This window comes from Neolamprologus multifasciatus, chromosome 7 (genome assembly GCF_963576455.1).
Source record: "Neolamprologus multifasciatus chromosome 7, fNeoMul1.2, whole genome shotgun sequence".
Classification (NCBI taxonomy): domain Eukaryota; kingdom Metazoa; phylum Chordata; class Actinopteri; order Cichliformes; family Cichlidae; genus Neolamprologus; species Neolamprologus multifasciatus.
Window position 1 is genome coordinate 34,319,189 of NC_140445.1, and position 22,456 is coordinate 34,341,644.

General features: G+C 38.2%; 1 protein-coding gene across 2 annotated transcripts in view; it reads left to right on the forward strand.

Annotated features, from left to right (window-relative positions):
- Positions 1 to 1,200: 1,200 nt before the first annotated feature.
- npr2 (natriuretic peptide receptor 2) overlaps positions 1,201 to 22,456 on the forward strand; it is a 92,264-nt gene continuing 71,008 nt past the window's right edge. For both annotated transcript variants that reach the window (XM_085169233.1, XM_085169232.1), the window contains exons 1-5: positions 1,201 to 2,248; positions 14,336 to 14,511; positions 17,099 to 17,212; positions 17,432 to 17,567; positions 19,158 to 19,252. In XM_085169233.1, the coding sequence (XP_085025359.1) occupies positions 1,552 to 2,248; positions 14,336 to 14,511; positions 17,099 to 17,212; positions 17,432 to 17,567; positions 19,158 to 19,252 (1,218 nt within the window). In that variant the 5' untranslated portion in view covers positions 1,201 to 1,551. The remainder of the gene's footprint in view (positions 2,249 to 14,335; positions 14,512 to 17,098; positions 17,213 to 17,431; positions 17,568 to 19,157; positions 19,253 to 22,456) is intronic.

A 22,456-nucleotide genomic window follows, 5' to 3' on the forward strand; every position in this document is an offset into this window, starting at 1 on the left:
TTTAACTCAAGCGCTTAAGACATCCGTGGGTGCTATAGGAGCACATAGGAGGTGCTTGGAAACCCACTGTTTTTGTGTGCACCATTGAACTTCCTATTTTCTTCCATGACTTTTATTTTTTGGATTTTAATCCTTAGTTAGGTGGAACTCAAAACTATCCACTTCTACTGAAAATTAAAAAGATAAGGTGACAGGTGACAGATGTAGGCTGGATGGTTAATCAAAATGTAATGTTAAAAAAGTATAACTGTTCGTGTCCCGTACTATACTAGCAGTCTCCTGGGAATTTTTTAATGCCTGGAAAGAATTCTGTGACGTTTTATACAAGCACTCATTTTACCAAGTGAATCAAATTTCCAGACTTTGCTGATTCCCTGTTGTGATCAGAACCCAACAAGCAAAACACAGACAAAAAGTATGTTTACTTTACTTACAAACAGGAACAATTTACCCTTCCAAGAGTGTCCCTGTAAATACACAGACTAGTAATGCACATGAGATACAAAGTGAAAAGCAAAAACAACCAAAAATCATAAACTTAAAAGCTAAGGAGAATTAAAAAAAAAAAAACTGAAAAAGTTGTAGTTTGGGGCCACAAACAGGAGCAGCAACATTCAGGTGTAACATCTGCAGACTGAAGTGACTTCACCAGCTCACCTGAAAGACCCTAAATCAGTTTAGTAACACCAGCACCTTAAAACTGGCACAGTTTGAGCAGCCTCAAGAACAGTCCCAAACGTATTCCTTCTAAACATGCTTGCTCTGTAATATGTGACACGGCAGGCAGGGGGCGACCTAACTCCGCTTTTTAATGGGCTGTTTCTTCATACACTGCAAAAAATACCAAATATTTTAACATTTGACGTGTTTAGATTTGTCATCTTCTGTGAACACTTCACGTGTATAAGCGTGACTCAGGGCACCTTCTTCTTCTTCCTGATGCAGTTTACTTCATTTTTCCAAGCACATAAGTGACAGTCAGAGTCTGCCGTGGTTCATTTAAGTGGGCACAATGAGGTTTTTTAGATTTCAAATTTATTATAGACTGTATCGGAATCATCTTAAATCAGTGAAACATTAAAAATTACCTGAATAAAGGAAATAAACTGAGACACGCTGATTTATTGACACTGTAGGGCGCACTTCTTGCAGTGTGTGACGTGTGGGGGCCGAGCAGAGGGCTGCTCTGATTTAACTTGGAGTCATCTGGATGTGTGTTATCACTCTCCGAGAGACTGTCAGCGTAAGGATTGCGCAGCGCTGGAAAAGTCACTTTGGAAGTACCACGAGTTCACTAGCGGTGGATTTTTACGCATCGGAGACGCGTGGCACAACCGGACTGCCATGACAAGATGACGCATTTACCGACTCTGTGGCACTTGTGATTGAGAAAGAGAGCGAGAGAGAGAGAGAGAGAGAGAGAGAGAGAGAGAGAGAGAGAAGGAGACAGTGTGAGGCAGACGGTTTGGTGTCAGGTTGCCACATCCGGCCGTGTCTTCTCTCCAAACAGTGCGCTCTCCGTTGCCGTGCGCTTTCTCTTTGAGACGAGAAATGGGATGCAGAGGCGCGCTGGGATGCTGCGTGCTCGCTGCACTGTCTTGCTGCCTCCTCCCCGGCTGCAGAGGTAACATAACCGTGGCCGTGATGCTCCCGGACAACCACCAGAAGTACCCGTGGGCTCTTCCGCGCGTCTTCCCGGCACTCCTCATGGCGCACGAGGACCTGCACGTCAAACACAAGCTTCTGCTCGACCGCTCCATCAACATCCTGAACTATAGCACGGAGGACCCCGCCGCGGGGTCGTGCGCCGAGAGCCGGGCGCAAGTAGTGGCCGTGGACGCCAAGCTATACATCCGCCCGGACGCCTTCTTCGGACCCGGGTGCGTGTACCCGCTTGCCTCCGTGGGGCGATTCGCATCCCACTGGAAAATCCCGCTAATCACCGCTGGTGGACCCGCGTACGGCTTCGACAAGCGGGAGGAGTACCGGACCATTGTGCGCAGCGGACCGTCCACCACAAAGCTCGGGGACTTCGCCAACGTCCTGCACACGCACTTTAACTGGACGTCCCGGGCAGTGGTGATATTTTACGACCGGCGGCAGGACGACCGGCCGCACTACTTCCTCTCTGAGGGGATTTACCTGAACCTGAAGGAGCAGATGAACATTACAGTGGGGGCCCACCCGTACCAGGAGGACTACAAGTACCACAAGGATGTCATTACTTTTATCAAGGAGAGCGGGAGAAGTAAGTTCATGCTGAGGGAGGTGTGATTAAAAGTTTGAAATCTGGGAAGTGAAAAAAATGGGTATCTTACAAACCAACAGAAACAGCAGCTCTAAAAGAGTATGATTTAAAAAAAACCAAAACATTTATTTGTGTGTGTGTGTGTGTGTGTGTGTGTGTGTGTGTGTGTGTGTGTGTGTGCATTTTTATCTTGAAGTAAAGCAGATCTCCAGCTGGATATTATAAAGATAATGTCAGTGGATGGAAAGCGAAATTTCCATCATACTGGATGATCAGCATGGGGAACAATTTGGTTAAGTTTGCCTGCATGCAGATTTATTTCCCAATTGTTTGAGGGGAAAAAAAAAAATCTATATTCGAAATGATGCATCAGACCGTTGTGGAAATAACTAGATGTCCACAATAGGCATTTTGCTTTTTCTCCCAGAATGAGGTCACAGTGAAGTTTTTTCCTAAGAAGATACAAACAGAGGTGGACTGGAATAGGTGCAGGGAAAGCCTGTTTACTCGGGAGTTATTACACAGGAATGTTTAGGCTGTGGGCAGTCTGCTGCTTTGGGTTTATTGCCTTGTAGAGGACCAAGGCAATAAAGACACACAGAGAGAGGGAAGTTGTGAGTAAACGTGTGTCCTTGCAGCCAAACAGTGCTGCTTGCTTTGTAATGAGAATATAAAGGAGGCTTACAATCAATTCAGCCTGGTCAATATTTGCTGTGCAGCCAGGTAAGTTAGGTTTATATCAATTATTTAAAAATCACGTGGAGATAAAGTTTCCAAAGAGAAAAAAAAATAGCAAAGCTGTTTGAGGGTTTTGCACAGGGACCCGAAAACAGAGACTCCCAGTTCATGCAGTTCAAACTACATTACTGTGCAAAAGTCTAAAGCCACCCCCCCATTTGTTCACATTTAGCTGGGAAAATATGAAATTGGTGCACAAATTTATTGAAGCTTGTGCAAACTTACATATAAATACAGTATATAAATCAAAAAAGAGCTTGTATGAGTCTAACAAGCTTGAAAAATCAATATTTGGTGTGACCACATTTGTTCTTCAGCACAGCCTGAACTCTCTTAGGAAAGTTTTCTTCTAATTTCTTTAAGCAGTCTTGTTCTCCACGGCTTCACGAAGACAGTCAGAGCTCTTGGCTGCCTTTTGCTCCATTCTCCATCAAGATAATCTTACACTGCTTCAGTAATTTTGAGATCCGGGCTCTTGGTGAGGCCGATCCATGACTGATAGTGTTCCCTTGTGTGATTTTCTATCCAGTTATGCTTTTACTGCATTGAGAATCTGGCTGGCATCATTTCCATCCTGAAGAGAGCACGTTCCTGTGTTCATCCCACCATCAAGCTTATTACAATCTCTAACATCCCTCAAACTAACAATAGAGCCCCCACCGTGTTTTACAGATGGCTGTAGACACCCACTGTTGTACCTGTCTCCTGACCTCTTCCAAACATTTATCTGAACCAGAAATTTCACATTTGGGTACATCACTTCCTCATACCTGTTGCCACTTTTCACTTCAGTTCTTGTGTAATTTGATGTCCCTCAGTCTTTTCCCACCCTTATAAATGGCTTCTTGACAGCCAGCTGTCCTGAGATCCGTCCCTTAAGTTCTGTGTCCGGTCTTTGTTCTATTGCTATCTCATCTGTTTTAGATAGTGCTTCAGACTTGTCCTCAAAGCTTTTAAGGTCACACTGCATAGCATGCTGAGTATGCATATAGAAGTTCTTTAGGAATCAACTTGTTGGGCTCAAAATACTATGTTATGTCTGTTGAACTGTGTTATTATTCACATTTTTATTGCTTAAACTAAAGAAATGAGAGCATTATGTGTTTTTTCAACAGGTTCCTGGTAATAAAGTACCCAACGAAGATTATACTTCTTTGCTAAGTTGTCTGTTATGTGTAGAAAACAACACTGTTTCATCCATTTACTTACCTTTTTTAGTCCTGGAATGATTTGTAGGTCATGTTAAGTGGTTCACCAAATAATAACTTTTTTCTTTTTTCAAAATGGTCAGGTGAAGGACTGGATGGACAATTAATGAAAAAGCAGCCAAATGAAAACTTTGAAAGATCTCTATCACACCTGGAGAACTGCTGCTCAAGATAGGGTTAAAAACAACTGACAGAAAGGTCTGGCTATATGACTCGAGTCTTTTGCGCAGCACCTTATATAAAATATAGATAAACAACTGAAACTGTTTGCTAAAAGTCCAAACAAAACTGTAATCTAAATTTACCGGATTAATAGTTGAAATGAAGTAACTGGCTAACATTTTCAACATAAAGTTATAAATTAATTCGAATTAAACAGTAAAAACTCAAACTTCTAGCTAAGCTGAAGAGCTGTTAAAGCTACAAACCGTACATAAATGGTTGAAATAATAAGCTTACAGCAAAAGTAGCAGCAGTATAGTAATAGTTGCTAGTAGTACAGGAATGGACCCTGAAAAGGATAAACGGAAGCGAATGGATGGATGGATGGATAGTACAGGAATGGTAAGCTGAAAGTCGTGCAGATACAGGTTTAAATGAGTTTGCTGAAAAATAAAAATGTTGAAGAGAGACGTATTTTGGAGTCCAGGGCTGTGGGTGTAGAGGAGATGGAAAAGGTTGGGGTCCACTCCACGTTTGATTAAATTATGGGGCATTATGAAACATGAAAACACAGTTTTCCCTTAGTGGAAACAAACAGAAATAAACTGCAGCCAGTAGAAGAGCTGGAACAAGACGACACCAACAATGCCACGGTGTCAGCAGACTATTAGATAGCCTTAAAGCTTCAACCTTGAAATATTTTGTCCCACTGAAAAAAAAACCCCATTCATCTAGACGTCAACAAATCATAATACTGCTATTTCTTTAAAGGCAGCAGAAGGAGGCCTTTAAATCTCTCACCACTCTTCTGTCCTTTACAAACTGGAAATATCATGAGTCCGATTTGATGATTACTGCTCTTGTGGAAATGCATTTGTGTGGTTGAATCTTCTGAGTCTTCTGAATGGTAAGGTTATCATTGGATCAGTTAACACTTTGTTCTTCACTTTAGATAAGATATTAGATCCTAATATGTTATCTAAATATTAAATCATATTAGAATTTCCAACTCTTATTTTTAAGACCCTCAACCCAGTTCTTCATCTGTACAGTCTCATTTGTATTGATACACGTCCGTGTACACGAAATAAGTATTTTCCACTTTTTAAGGGATGAAAGAATGCAAAGTTTGGAAGTTGGAGGGGTTTGGTGGTGGATGTAATCATTTCACTCCATGCACCAGAGAAAACACTTAAGCTGTATAATTTTAAATACGTTATATATGCATTATTAATTTAAAATATGTTCTCATTAAGACTATTTGGCTGTATTGGTTACTGAGCTTGGTTAGGCTACAGTCACACAACAGAAAACAGTGGATATTATTGTGACCGTTTGCAACAAACTTGTGATGTCGTTGCCTGTAAAATGGTTGCTTCTAGAATAGTGACGGGTCTGCAACAACTTGCAATCAGTTGCTGTTTTTAAAGTGACTTTGGTGTGTCACGACCAGAGATGGTCTGTAATCCGATTACTTTTTTTGAGTAACGAGTAAAGTAAGGGATTTCTATTGCAAAAACGGTAATTAGATTACTGTTACTTTCCCGTAAGCACGCTGCGTTATTGCGTTACTAAAACCGTGATTTTCTTGCGAGAGTGTCTCATGACAATGACGTAAGCGTGTGCGACGTTCTTGGCAACAGCTGTGTGCAGATCAACAATGGATAATATGTCGAGTGCGGGAGAGAGTATGAGCGTGCAGCGTTTAAAGCGTGGAAGTACTGACCTTACTTTGAGTTTGATTCCGTAAAAAGTGACAAAAACATTAGCGTCCGCTGCTCACTGCGTGGGAAGAAAACTTCTCTTTACAGCAAAAAAACCCCCTAAACTTCCGAGCAAGCACAGAGTTGAAAAAAGTAATTTTCACTGTCAAGAAGAAAAACAAAATTATATCCAAGAATACAAACAAATATGTGACTTTTTCTTGACTGTTGCACAGTTTGTAATATGAAGGCTTTGACGATGAGTGAAGTGCGTTGCATGGGGTCTTTATATTTGGTCTTCAGGAATGTATCCTGATAGTGCTAGTGTATATTTGCAAATTATTCATCTCTCTATAATTGCAGGAACATTTGGACAGAATCACTTTTGGATTAACTCAACAAGTCAGAGCAAAATCTGCTTCAAGCGGTAAATCCTTGAGTATTATGGTTTCTGGCACGGGCAAACAAGCTTTAAACATCTGTTGTTACAGTAACAGCGTCAACAAATAGTGGGATAAACACAGTGTAAAGGTAGTTCAAGCAGGGAAAGGAGGAGAAACGTACTGGCAGCTGAAACCCCCACGCACACACCCCAAATAAATTGTGGAGCTGCCACAGTGAGCTGGAGGTCAGAGGAGCTAATGGTTTTGTCAGGGCTTGTTGTGGCTCAGCACTCACTTTTGTCCCGGCAGATATCCTCCGGGCTGTCAGCTCGGACTGCAGACTGGGTTAAAAAAGCAAAGGCTGAGACTTTTAATGTGACGCCTTATATCACTGGAGGTTTAATAGCTTACCAAGTTACTGCATGCTATTTGAAGCTACAAAAAAAACCCTTTCACCTGTTCCACTATGACCTCCAATTTCCCCCAAATTCCTGATTTTAATATCCAAAAAAATTAGATGGGGGAAGTAATCCAAGAAGTGGTGGTATGTTTCTGTTAAGAAGGACATTTTATTCTTTGTTAGAGTATATTTTGCATCACTGAAATACAAGCACATAAAATACACTGCCTGGCCCAAAAAAAGTCGCCACCAAAACAAAGGTCACACACTCTAATATTTTGTTGGATCACATTTAGCTTTGATTATGGCACACATTATCTGTGGCATTGTTTTGATACGCTTCTGCAATGTCACAAGATTTATTTCCATCCAGTGTTGCATTAATTTTTTACCAAGAACATTGATGATGGTAGAGTCTGACCGATGCACAAGGCCTTCTCCAGCACTCCTCATTCTTGGAGCACATACTGGCTTGTACAGTAGGCACTAGGCATGATGGGTGCATCACTTCATCTTGCCTCTCTTCTTACCTTGATGTGTGTATCTGGTGATGTGCAGCTCCTGAGAAGGTTTGTCTATTTGGAAAAACAGGCTGAAGGTGCCAGTTTGTTGTGGAAGAGCTGAAAGAAATGCATGGATGAGTGGTGTCACAGTGGCTATGTCCATCTTTTGTACTGGTATATGGTCAAAGACTAGTTCAAGAAGCCGGTTTATAAGACAATGATGTCATGAGTGCCAGTGTTCAATATAGGTCAGGCTCAACAAAATATGACTGACCAGACTCCTTCACAGACAAGTCACAGCCATCCCATTTTTAATCCCATTTCAGTTTATAGGTGTGTAACGTCACCACCCAGTAGACTATAACTGACCACAAATTTTAGAGGAGGAAAATATTTTTAACTTTTGTAAAGGAAAATCTTTTGTTTGACTGTTGGCCATATTTTAAAAAACAAAACTGATTTAAGAGATTTCTTTTCCTTAAACCTGCAGATTAGTTGGAAATTAAATGAAATATGGAGGACCACTTTTAGATAACTGATTAGCATAGAATAAAATACTTACTGTTTTAGGACTAGGCTTTCTTTTTAGTGAAGGTTTGTTCTGTGGGGGAAACAAAGGAAACGGGAGAAGCCTTCACATTAAAATATGACAGCAGCTTTGGACTTAAATTCAAGCAATCACTCAGTGAGTGCACATATGGATAAATGAGATTAGTATTTGGACTTATTTTAAGGTTACAGGAAACATATACAGCGCATAGTCAGCCCAGTCTAAATACTGCCATTTTGTTAAAGCTTCTGCTCCCCTTTGGTGTCTTCAAATTAAGCCCAAGGTAACTCTTGGTGTCTGTGGGAAATATGAGATGGGTCTTGCGAACGACACTGGTAAATAAGCCCTCAGCGTAACATTTAAACACACGGTGGAATGCCTGTTTTTGTTTTTCAATGTGCAGACTTGATGTTGTTGAGGAGCATATTTTAACCCAAACCACAATCTTTTCCATGCAGGTTTGAGTGCCAGTGGGTAAACACAATTATTTTTACAGAGAAGGAATCACAGCGAAAAGATGAGCCAGATATACAAGTTTCTCCTTACTAACCATCTACTCCACATACTTATAGGACCTTTTAAAATGTACCCAAAATGCACCTTTGAACATTTACTCCAGTAAATTAAAAGTCTTCCTGTTAAAAGGGAGTTTTTCCTTCTCACTGTCGCCAAAGCGCTTGCTCATATGGGTTCACATGATTGTTGAGTTTTTCTTAGTATGTATTATTGTAGGGTCTACCCTATAATATAAAGTGCCTCGAGGTGACAGTTGTTGTGATTTTGTTGCTGTATAAATAAAACTGAATTGAATTGAATAGCTCTTTACATCAGGATAGCTGTCTTTTGGTTTGCGCAGATTGCCAGCATTATGATCTTTGATAAGAACCATTAGCATAGTGGGAGCAGTGGCTTGTTACCCTGTTTATCTGGGTATTGGTAAACTGAAAAACATTTAACTTCAGTGCACTGAGGCTTGTCAGGGAGTGTATTTAGTTAAAGGGTTTGTTCAACCAAATCAGCAATAGAAGAAAGATTGAAAGAAAACACGAATCAATAAATTAAAAGCTATGGCAGTTTCACAAACTGCCGTGTTAAAAATAAAGTAGAAATCGTAAAAAACAAAACAAAACAAACATACATTTTCTTGAGATAAATGCTGCGCTTTACTCCATGACTAGCTTCTGCTATTCCTCTGTGATTTGGAAGGTTTTGGACCACTTTTTTAGATCTAGCACAGTGCCTAAACACTGAATATATTCCAGCTCCCATCACATTTCCCACTTGTCTTGATGCTTTTTACTCTGTTAATGGCACACAAGAGGGAAATTTTCAGCAATCACATCAGGCCCTGATGTGTTTTTTTTTCTTTTTCAAGTACATATGCAAGTGATTTTCAGCTCTGATCGAGGGATGAAAAGTGTGTCTCTTCACAATGAAGCTCAGGTAGTGCCTCGGTCTAATTACAGAAATCCTGTTTCCCGTGAAAACATCTTCAACCATTGCAGGTTTGTTGAGCTGCATGTTGCTTTACAGTTTTCTGTGTAAAGAAAGGCTAGAGGCTGTGCTACAAGTCATTTATTTGACAAGAGCCTTTCATAAAGATCAGAAGATGAACAAACAAAGAGCTGGAGAGGGTAATCCCACCTTAAAAAGATTCATCTACAAGACAAACATGGCACATGTCAGAAAATCCTGCATAATCCAGGCAACAAAAACACTGAGTGCAATTCTTGGCTTCCTTTCTGTTCATGCATTTGCATGCGATTACCTATGAAGCAACCAAAACAGTGAAATAGCCCCAAAACAGACTGAAACAAAACAGTGTGATTTAGAATCTAAGTCAATAAAGTCATATGTTATGATTTCTCTTATTTTGTTGCAAGAGGTATAAAAATGCAAGGGGTTTCTATAACTGACATCTACATAGTGGTGGATCTTTCATATTTTAACTTTTTAAACTCTTTTTTAGAGACATATACACACTACAGAGCTACGATAAACCTGCAGTAAAATATAAGAATTTAAAATAAATAAAAATATAATAGTATGCACAGCAGTCTTGTGCTGTCTGTTATAAATCCCTGACATAAAATGGTTTTTTATGGATCCAGAAATAACAGCTGTATGACATTACACCTTTCAGTGAGCAAAGAAAACAACAGAACAACCTCTCAAATTACGACTTACTGAAGCCTTAATCAGCAACCCGTCGCCTGTTTATGAAATACACCTAAACAAATGCAGTCAAATTACAACACACAATAATTGTCGGGGTTTCAGTTTGTGGTGCTGTTGAACAGTTTTCAGCCTTATCTGTTATTTTGTATTATTTAGATTGAAACATAAACCGAACATTACAGGCTTCATAATTTAGGTAGGAGAACCGGATATGGTAATTTAATGAGATAAAATGGATCGCAGGACAGCTGTAATAAGGGTAGAAAAAATGGGGGATGTTTTTTTGGTGAAGATGAAGTCAGCACTCAACTAACAAAACACTGGTTGATAACAAGCTGAACATGCTAAGCTGGAGTCCAATGGGGATGTTGGTTCTCTTTTTTAAAGCTCCGAGTGAAATTTAAAACAACGTATATTAACATTGGGTAGCAGACACAGCAACTGCTCTCATTAAAGCACTAATATGTCTAGTCTTTAAGGATCCATCACATCATGTTTTAATAAAGAAGAGTAGAAAAAGACTAAATGATGAAATATCCCATGTTTTTGTATAATATTACATTTGTCCTTTCCTGTGAAAACTTTGCTATGTCATGTAAATTTTACGATGGACCCTACAGCATAAGTATATTTAATAGCTAATTCTGAAAGTTACCAAAATTAATTATGGTCATACAAATCATTACATAATGTATCATTAACAAGTGTTAACTGTGCTCTCGATAATTGTGGCATTATGCTCAGTTTCTGCATATTATTCTTAAGACTGAAACACCATAAACATCACATTTTCTGTGTTTTCCTAAAGAGACGTTTTTCGCTTTAAGCCTTTTTTTTTTAAAATGAGCATCATTATCTTGAAACAGCGTTGTTTGGAGGGTAAAGCGAATAGGAAGGAGTTTGTACAAACACCCGCCACAAATACATGCGTTACTATATGTGTTATTTCAGTAAGAGAAAATACTGACAATTGTTTGTGTTTAGATCTGGGTCAGTGTCAAAATATGTGCATGAACAAAACAGAACACTGCAGGATAGGTGGCGCATGCCAATTTGTAAAAACACAGAAGATCCTGACACAATAGCAAATGCTCTATTTTGCAATGTTTAGTAATGCTTCAAAAAAAGAAAACACAGAGCACTGAAACCACAACCTTTCTGTTAGAGGTAAAACTGAAACGCGATTATATAAATCATGAAGCCATCTTTAAAAAAACAAAACAGAATTTAAATCAAGATTTTGGTTTAAAAACAATCTTTAGAGTCACTTTTAGGTACTTTTATATAACCCTCTGTAAACACAGTGACTTCTGCAACACAAGAGGACATTTTCCGTCTGGCTGTGTAACGTGTTTATTTTGGGATCGGTCCAGCAGACAACAGAGCTACCTGGCATGGTGACCCAAGCTGGAAGAGCTGAGGGTTGAGGTTGAAGCAGCAGCAGCTCTAAAACATGAGGAAATGTCTGTTAGTTGGGAGCCTACTAATGGAAAAAAATGCAGCTTTTTGGGGTTAAAAAAAATGACTCAGCAGCAGGAGGGTGTAGGTGGCAGGGTGAAGGTAGTAGGTAGAGACACTGCCAGAACCTGGAAAAAAAAGTTTTCAAGTCTCCGATCAACTGAATAGTTTAAAGGTAAGCTTAGAGTGAGTACTGTCAGAACTGGACACATTAATTTGTGTTTTTAGACATTTTATTATGTTTGTGTTCCTGGTGCAGTATCTTTTGCGTTTTATGTAATTCTGTTTTTGGTTAATTTCCAAACATTAAAAGTGTAGGTTTCATAAACTGCTTTTTTTTTTTGCAATAATCAAATCTATGGCCAGAATATTTTTACCTAGATAAATGACTGCCAACTTCTTACTAATCTAAATCTTGTAAAATCCTTTTTTTCATCGATTCCCAGATGTTAAAGTTAATTGTCACACCTGGAGATTAGCTGCACCAATCATTTTATTAGAATTTAATGGATTTGGACCATTTTTAACTCAGTTGGCTCAGAGACCTGGAAATGTCTGAAAACATCAGGTTAAACCACAAAACCAAGGGAAATGTTGCCTTAGTTGAATCTTGATCTAAAACTTGGGACTGAATGGGTGAGTTGTAATTTTGTTTGTTTTTTCTTTTTTAAAACCATTTCTGATTCTAGTAAATATTTTGACAGTTTTATTTATGTAAAGCTCTCGGATTATAGTTTGTGTATTGCCAAATATACTTTTTTTTTATTTTTTTTTTATCTCCAGTACCCTTGAAATATTTACAATATTTAGTCCAGTATTCTTCTTTCTTCACTTGTTTCCACTGTTCGAGGTCCTCTGAACTAATACCCACCCCAAACTTTGTACAGCTTTTCTCTCCATCTTGGCTTGCTCGTGTATTTTTTTTCTTTCCTGCTACAGACCATTTTGTTGTAGCCTGACATTTATTAGAATCAGGCATTGCAAAAGTTGAAATAAACGCCAGCTGTCAAAGTGTATTACCCACTACTTAGACTGTGCTGTTCATTTCAATACGTGAAACCACAAGAAACTGTGGAAAATGTGTCACACTGCTCTGGTTTTAATAGAGATTATTGGTGTTGTCACAATGATAGCAAACAGAGATCAATTGGATTTCAAGGAACCTTATACATGTTTAATCAAAGCCACAGGAAATGTGCTGATATGAATGTCTAGCAGCATCTGAAAGCATGAACATTCAGTAAGTGTTAAAAAAATGCAAGTAAAGTAAATGTCAGTGTGTTTCCCCTAATATTGCTGTGAGCTGATGTCCCACCCTAAAGTGGTGTTGAACAGTAGTTCTCCAGGCTTTCTGAAGGTCTTTCCAAGTCTGTCATTTGTCACTGGTTGTTTTTTCACTCATTTTCCTATCCAGTCCTGACGAGTTTAAGAGGAACCTTTTTTTGTTTGTTTGTTAAGCCACTTAACACTGTTCGTTCAAGCATAAAAAGCACCTAACTCAAGGGATGGTCCAGCTTTGTGTCTACATTCTGTATAACAACTTTACAAAGAACCCATTGTTCAATTCAATTCAATTCAATTTTATTTATATAGCGCCAAATCACAACAAAAGTCGCCTCAAGGCGCTTCATAGATACAGAGAAAAACCCAACAATCATATGATTGTTGGGTAAATTGTATATTTAGGCACTAACAGCCTGTACAAAATTTTCTTTAGGTGAATCTACTAAAAAAAAGCCAAAGATAGCACAGTTTTACAGACATAAGAAAAAAGCTGTTAGCTGAATACTTAGGGTATCTCAGAATGCCATCTAACATGTCCTTAAGAGATTTGAAAAAACTGGACCAGTGGAGGACACAAGATAAACCGTATCTGGAAGTCATGTGCTTACAACCCCCCCCCCCAAAAAAAAAAACAACAAAAAAAACAAAACAAACAAAACAAAACAAAACAAAACAGGAAAAAGCCAGCAAAGACCTGATACATGACCTGAGATGACTGGCTCTTTAGCTGATCCTTCTACTGTTCACTGAAACCTCATCTGAATAATCTCAGTGTAAGAGTTGCTGCTTCTTAAGAATGGGAAACAGGGAAAAAAAGGTTTAGGTGTACCAAGTCTAAAGAACTGGACTGGCATCAGTGGCAGTCCAGTGCCATTAAACTGTATTTCCATTTATGTTTGCACATTTCTCAGTAAATTGGTGCAATTATTTCACCATTTAAAATGTAAAGAAATGAGGGGTGGCTCAAGACCTGTGCTTGGTAAGGTCTTGAATTGGATTGAATTGGATTTTTTGAAAACAAAATCCACCTTCTGCAATGCCGACAAATACGTTTAGCATGTTAGGACATTTATTTCCATAGTGCATAGAGCACTAGGTAAGTGAGAAATATGCTAACAGACAGTCTAAGTCAGGGGTGTCCAACTCTGGGCCTGCAGGTTTTAGATATCACCCTGGGTGAACACCTGGGTCAACACACCTGAATCCAATGATTAGTTCATTACCAGGCCTCTGGAGAACTACAAGACATGTTGAGGAGGTAATTTCGCCATTTAAATCAGCTGTGTTGGCTCAAGGACACATCTAAAACCTGCAGGACATCGGCCCTTGAGGTCTGGAGTTGGACACCCCTGATCTGAGTAATCTAAATGGTGTTAAAAATGACATGATATGAGTGATCATTTATCTAACACCAGACATGCATCTGCTAAAATATGATCTGAACCCAGCACAAGATGGACTTTTTTGATATGTTTTGAAGAAAATTAAAAACTGATTGGTTGATGCTTTTCTATTCACAGTCGTGTACATCTGTGGGCCCTTGGAGACGTTTATGACCATCATGGAACAGTTTCAGAATGATATCCAGGACCCAGAAAACTATGCTATCTTCTATCTGGATGTGTTTGCTGAGATCTTGGCAGATCGCAAACCGTGGCAGAAAGCTGACTGGGCTGATCCCATCAAGGTTTTTAAGGTAAAATGAACACATACCTTTTTATGCTTGGATTTATTAGATGCTGCAATCACTGTTTCACTTGCTTTGCTATTGGAAATCACACAAGACCGCCATTTGGCATGGGAAATGGTAATCTCGCTTAATTGAGTGGCATTACCATGTTTCAGTTACCGTGTCCATTGGGCTGAGTAAACTCAACATGGCTGTGGAAATTAAAAAGATGGGAATGTTTATGGTAATGACAGACATGTAGATGGAAGACTTGAATAAACTTTTACAAGCTGGTAAGATTGGTTCATCTTACAAAGTTGAACCAATTTGGTCTCTTCAGTCTCAGATGACACAAATTGTTCCTCTTCTCAGACACTTTGACCACTTTAAAGAGGGAAATTGTTGACATTAATGAATCGGGGGATGTGTTTTTACAGGAGGCCTTTTAGCCCTATAAATGAGTGCACTGAGAAATAAGAAAGTAGGCACAAATGTGTCAGTCGACTAATTTATCCCCCTAAATGTCACGCTGGCTCCCCCTAATTCTCTTAATGAAGTATTTTCAGTAGTTTTGAAGCAGAGTAGCCTTTGTAAAATAAATCTTGCATAATAAATAGTGGATTAAGACATAATGTACAGCATATATTTGCCTAAATTCCCAATAATAAGATAAAACATTAACTTTGAATAGCTGGAAAATGTTCTTGTACAGTCTTGTAAAACGTATGTTACAGCACGGTTTTTTGACAGTTTTTTGACTTTTTTTAAATTCAACGGGTTTTAACAAAATAATTAATATTGCAAAAGTATAGATTTTATCCTAACAAATAATAAGGTATTTAAACTGTATACCTGTCCACAGGGGTTGGATTTATTTTAAGAAGGAAGCAATTTTAAGATCGCAGAGAAGATTTAATAATGAAAGGAAGTGCTTGTTTTGCAATGTTGAAACCATGAACTGATAAACACTCTGTGTCTCTATCTGTTCATCTGAATCTGAACTTCTAACCTTCTGAGCTGTAAAGCCACATTTTTGGATCTGATATTTTTCATCATGAAAGGTGTTAATTTGTTTGCATGCCGTAACAGGTCTCATTATCGCAATATGTTTCCTTCACAGCAATAATTGCTTGTGGAAGTTTGTGGTAGGTCTCCAGTAACTGTTGTAACATGAAAACCAAGCTGTAGAATTTCCAGATAAGAGCCAAAAAAAAAGAACTTGTTTTTTTGCAAAACACTTGTTTTGGTGACTAGTGTATTGACAGAATGAAAGGTCAGCAAAGGTAAATATTTTCACTGAAACGTCTGGGTCAAAATTTGATTGCTAGACTAAAGGTCTCTCTCAGCACTTGTGCCTGCAGAGCAGTTTGTATTGAACCAATTTTTGAAGTCATTAAAGAAGTAACAACACACTCTGTCAGGCTGTATTTGTAATTGCACCACGAATTATAAGACCAATAGTGTTTTTATGTTTTTTCGAAACACATATTCCACACTGGAGAGGGTTTTGTCTAAGCAGCTGCTTTATTTTAGGACCTGCTTTTTACTGAATAAAGTGTGAATTAGTCACCAGAGTGAGGGATGAGTTGCTGACAGAGGTGTGAGGGGAGTAGTTCAGTTATGTTGGAGTCTAGGTTGAAAATGGGTGGATGGATGAAAAACAGGCCTTTTAAATTTTTGGTAGTTGCTTAATACAAATACATAACTATGTATAATAAGCATACATGTATTTCATTATATTTGATGTTTAAGTTGGTACCTTGTTTTAAAACAGCGATAACTGTTCCTTGAATAAATCTGGTGCTGTGCATTATGGCCAAACACTCCACTTTGGTCTCATCACTATTCAAGAACTCGTGTTGTTTGTTAAGATGCAACTTTGTAAACCTAAGCTGTGCTTCCATGTCCTAGAAAACCCTTCCAAACACGCTGGATTTGTTCGGTGTTTCACTATTATTTCTCTCAACAACTTTAACAGCATTTATTTTTGTATTATCAGAGACTGCATGTTTAGGTGGTTACACATTAGGTAACTCGGGGTATTACACAGCCAAGCTGTTTTCATTTACATTTAGTTTGTGTTTCTTTCTAATTTACTATGATAAAATTGCTACAGCCAGAGAATGAACAACTGAATATTAAGCTAGTTTGAGTCAACTAGGACTTTAAGTGTTCTAAAAGAGGGTCTTCGTATCTCATTTCAGATATATACTATGGACCTATTTGGTTAGTGCATTCATTGTGGAAGGATGATGTTGTCTCTGATTAAGCACATCAAATTGTGCACTTAGCAGAAGTGATGATTGACACATTTGATCGTGATTGTTATGGTCACTGTGCTAGCTATTTCTTTTTTTTTTTGCAAAAATGTATTGACTTCTTGTAACCCAGCGCATATGTAATGCTACATTTTTCCACAGTGAAGATGACTTCAAACAACGGCAAAACACATCTAAAACATTTTGACCATTCTAAGCACACCATCAATGCTCTTGATATTTTAATTATGGAAGCTTGTGTATACCACCATGGAAATGTAGAGTATTTTTAAGAATACATCTCTCATATCTATCTTCACTCTTTGTTAACATTTTCGTCTTTGTGCTTCCTCTAGTCTGTTTTCGTCATAACGTACCGGCCTCCTGATAATCCAGAATACAAAGACTTCCAGAAGAAACTCCATGCCAGAGCTCAGAGGGATTTTGGTGTGCACTTGGAGCCGTCGTTGGTAAGTTATCACCTTTAACATATTTGTGAGTTCTGATTAGAATCGTAACCTGCTTAATCTTTTTTTTTTTTTCAGATATTCTGTGCAGAAAAAAATTGATTTGCCCTGTGTCATTGTCAGCACTTAATGATAAATTATGTTTATTGTATTATGTATTATTGAATGTTTAAAAGGGCTCAGTGTAATATCCTCATGCTGCTGTTTGGTCTCTTCTTGCAGATGGACTACATCGCTGGCAGCTTCTATGATGGTTTTGTACTATACGCGATGGCCTTACAGGAGACACTGGCAGAGGGGGGAGCCCAGAATGACGGCATTAACATCACAATGAGGACACAAAACCGCCAGTTCTGGGGTGAGTACATTTCTGTAAATTTGTAACAACAAGTCTTTCAGAGGTTTCAGAAACTAAAAGACAGCGACAGTGAGCCTTTCTGTCGCTGTTTGATCTTGCATCTATCGCTGAATGTTCATGCATGAGACCTAATGCAAAGTATGGATTTAGGTCTCCACCACCACTTTAAACACTGCCATTCATTTCACCCTAAAGCCGTTACTGCACTTCAGATAACAGGGAACAGTATTCGCTGCGAGGCCAAGTGACCAGCTGCACATTATCGTAAAGCACCGTTGAACCCAGAATGCGACTAAAATGTGCCCTTTCAACATCATAATTACAGCATAATTGAACCGTTATCACACAACACTCCTGCTAATAGCCATTTGATGCTTGATGTGCCCGCTCACACACTTCCTTGTTTACTTTATCAGCTGCCAGATCTGCACTCATATCAAATGGAAATAAGCAGAACAATAGGATTTAGTTGTTTTGGCATGAAAGAGTTCAACAGCTTCTTTTTCTCAGCATGATGAGAAAAAAGCAAGAAAATAGGGGGCACGATGAGGATGTAATAGAAACTTTCCTGGCCTTATAGCGAATTTTGCTTTAACTTGACCTAATTTGATTGACACAAAAGCTTTTCAAATATCCTGTCTGCCTGTTAAGTGATGACATAACAGCGTTTTTGGGGTCCAAACATTCGATGAAAGCTCTCATCTTTTTAAAATGCAGCAATGCTTTCTCCTCTTGTTGGTTTTGTTGTTTTAGTTCATGTGCAGGCCCTCAAACGGTGCTTCAGTTGTGCTGCAATTCTCCGTTTTTTATTAGGACTATTCATGTGTGGTAGATTTTACAGCAAAATTTTTAAAAACTCAGTGTCCTCGTTTCCAGATATTTGAACCCTTATGAAAAAACCATTCTTATAATAACCATAATAATAACTTTATCCAAACAGTGAAGCACTTTATAAAAGTCCCATATTAAAGATAACTTAAAAGGTTAAAGAACATTAAAGATTAAGGAAATGCTAACCTATAGAAATGAGTTTTCAACAGTCGTTTAAAAGAAACAAGATGATTAGCTGGCAAAGTCCACATTTTTCTGTTGTGGGGCTAGTTGATGTACCAGAGACCCAGCTTTGAATCCTCGATGTCACAGTTTCATTTCTGTTACTTTTATTTCATACATCATTGATTTAAAACATTTTGAATTTGGACCATTTTAAGCTATCAGTGGTGCCTCTGTGGTTCAACAAATGCACTTCTTTTGTTTAGAGGCTACACAAAAGGCTTTTGGTCAGGAGAATACTCAGCGTAAAAGCTGCAAATGGAGTTCCCGTCATGTAATTATTATATTAAACACAAGTCACAGTTACGGTTAGGATTTTCACACTTGTTGTGCACTTTTCAGCAAAGGATTTATTGCTGTTAGTCTGACTGTTGCTTATGCTATTTCCTAGTTATAAACAATTTAGAGAAAGTGCTGTCTATGAGCATTTGAAAGAAAAATATAAAAACTCCTGTGTGCATGGTTGGCTTGTTTTAAAACACCACAGATCGCGATCCACTGTCAAATCTTTAATGTGGCCGTTCTTCATGTTTTCAGGTGTGACCGGACTTGTTTCCACAGATGAAAAAAATGCCAGAAATATTGACGTTGACCTGTGGGCGATGACCAACCAGGAGACAGGGGAGTACGGGGTAAGTTATGGTTTTAGTTTCATTGAGGGTTTTGAAAGTTATTTTAGCTGCTCATGAAGTTGTTAATCTGTGACAACACCTTATTGGATTTTACTGTGATAAGCCCTCAAGGCTCCGAGAAGACTCGGACTAAATTTGTGCATTTTGCACAGTAGGGAGATTTAAAGATATAGGAAGTGCTTTCCAACATATGGCACCTCTATGACAGAAACACCTAGAGGCACACAGAGTATCACAGAGCTGCCACAGTTATCAGTGGGATTTGGCACAGTTTTATTAACGATGAGTGTTTAATACGTTTCACTACCAAACAATCATTTTCTCACAAACCCATTTCAGAAATGTAAACTTTCATTTCTCAGTTAAACCAGTTTTTGGCACAGTGTAGTGAGCAAAGACTTATGATGCATACCAACTTGTGTGCAGAGACATTTGTTGCATGTTCTTCCCCAGCTCCCGCTACCTTCATTTCTTCATATCGCTACGCAGTTGGCTTTCTAGTGAAGGCATAAAACACACTCCAAACTTGGAAACTCCAAACAAGCCTTTCCAAGGGTTAAAATGAGGATTTATTTGAAATTTAATTTGGTCCAAAAGAGGCTGAGTTTTGATACCCAGCTGTGCATCTGTGGTCATGAACCTGGAGCTCAGGGGATTCATGCACCTCTGTTGCACATCTCTAGAAGTTTCTTGTGACTTTGACAAAATACCAAATGAATATGAACAACGACATAAAAGTTTCCTTAGGGTTTGAATTTTATTTATCATTGTTAGCTGTAGATTGTTTACTTGTAAAATTTTTTTAGCATTGTTCATCTATTAAAACTTGTGTCATCAGCTGGTGCCCTGGCCATGTTTACTTTCTAGCAAATGGAAAAAAGTAAAAGGTAGGGAAAATAGAGGATTTAATAGGGTGTGCAGAGATTTGTCTTCTTCTGGTGCTGAAAAAGTCGAGATTCAAGTTAAACTGCCCTAATTCTTTTAAGGCTTCTATATTTAATTTATTATCAAAGTGGTTTACTTTTTTTATTAGATAAAAGAAAAAAACACAGGTAGCAAAGCGTTATAGCTTCTTCAAAGTATTTTTAATCCTTTACATCATCATTTTAGTTGTATAATTTCATAAAAGATGATATTATTGTAATGAAAATACAGCTTTAGTACTGAATCATTATAAATAGTGTCATTTGGAGTCATCACATGACAAAAGTTCTTAATTATACTTTTCATTTGAACTTTTTCAAAATTCAAAAATGTTTTTGTTGATATACTAAAGTTACCTTCTCTTTCTCTAGATAGATAGATAGATTTGCTGAATATACATATTATGGCTGGGACTGAACTAATAATACCAAAGAGAGTGTTTTCAGATTCTTTTAAATAAACCTTGTCGTTCTTTCTACTGCAGTGTTTTTGCATGCAGCAAGCTTCACTGTGGTTAATACGGTGATTAATTTTTATTGGCTTATCCCTTAAATAAACTGCCTGGGAGAAGAGTCACAAGCAGTTTAGTGCAGACATACTGTAGTGAATGCAAAACAAATTCATATTTTATTTATTATTCAAAGTTTATACGTTTGCCTCCTACAAAATAGTCCCATTACTGAACACTTTTGATTTACACTTCTGAGGTTTCCACACAAAATGAGATGTTGACACCAAATTATAAACAAATTGCAGACAGCGAGAGACTAATTTACTGAATGTGTCCCTAATTACTGTACATTTTTCCCAAAATTCTTCTCAGCATTATGTGCAGTTTTAAACCACAGCCTTTCCTCATGTTTGGCTGTAGACGCAGTGAAATAAAATGTTCGACATCATGCACGGAAAGTGGTCTGTTTGTTAGATATTCTGGGGTCTTGACCTCTCTAATGATAAGATGCATAAAACCTCAGTTCCCCCAAACAGTCCGATGAAAATATTTTTGTATGCTGTGCTCTGCAAACACCGCTGTGAACGGTTCCAGTGTGTTTTTTCCTCCCTGAGGGCAGAATAAGTGGGTTAGCTACACATGACTTCAATTAGAATTTCACAGTGGTCCTGAGAGGCTGTCAGTGTGACTTCCTGGTCTCATTTATCCCTGGGTTTTAATTGGTGGATTCATATTGACCAGCAGGCTGATGAAAACATCACGAGCAGTTTTAGGATTCAACCTTAACAATATAAAACAATATAAAAATCTATGTTCATCTTTGCACAAGGGGAAAAATCCCTTTAAGAAAATAAGAAGCAGATTTTTGTAACTGAATCGAACATAGCTAGAACTTTTGTTGATACATATATGAACAAAAGGTATTCTCCTCATCTTTGATTCAGTTGTTTTCAGTTGCATTGTCACAGGTGTATAAAATTAAGCACTTAGCCATGTCAAGCGTTAAAGAGAATATTGTGTAAATCCATCAACCCTCCGCTAGCTCAATAATTGCAACATCAGCACAAAAGCTAAGCGTTTGGAGCGTCTCGGCATGGGTTTCCAAGGGTTAGCAACTCCTGTAGGTGTATTGTTTAGGTGGTCCAATGATTTTGTCTATATATTGTATGAGCGGATTATGGGAAACAGAATATTAACTAATATTTATTTTCCACTGAACAGAAACTCTCGTATAAACAAAATTTGTTTGTGGAAGTGTTCTTGTAACGTCCTCTGTTGCTTAATGTTTGAAGATATGTAATATTAACATAAAAACATAAGCTACACTGTTAATAAGTGGATTTATGTGTTAGATTTGATTAAAAAAAGTAACATTAGCATGACTTTGGCATAATCAAATGAAGTATTTCCATTTTATTAAGGTACTCCAAATGCATATGTATGGTAGACAGTATATCATGTAATAGATGGCATTGTTACCCACTGGTTTGTGAACTTCAGGTTTGAGCTATGAATTGAGACTTTTGCCCATCACCATGCTTATATGGCATGCAACTTGCCAATCACAAGGTAGCCAAAACATGTCCAAACTCATCATTTTTTATAATCTAAATAAGAGCACAGATTCCAAAATAAACATCTTCCTGTATCGAGGATCACGTGGAACTAGCAATTGAAACTTATCAGAGAAGAGTTGGAGTTTATAAATCAAGTGAGAAGCACGGTAATTTTCGCATTGACGTAAAAGATGGATGGCGGAGGAAGAAATACTGGAAATACTGGAGCTATTTCAGTGTGTGCAGCTTCTGGCTCTTCACTGAATGCATTCT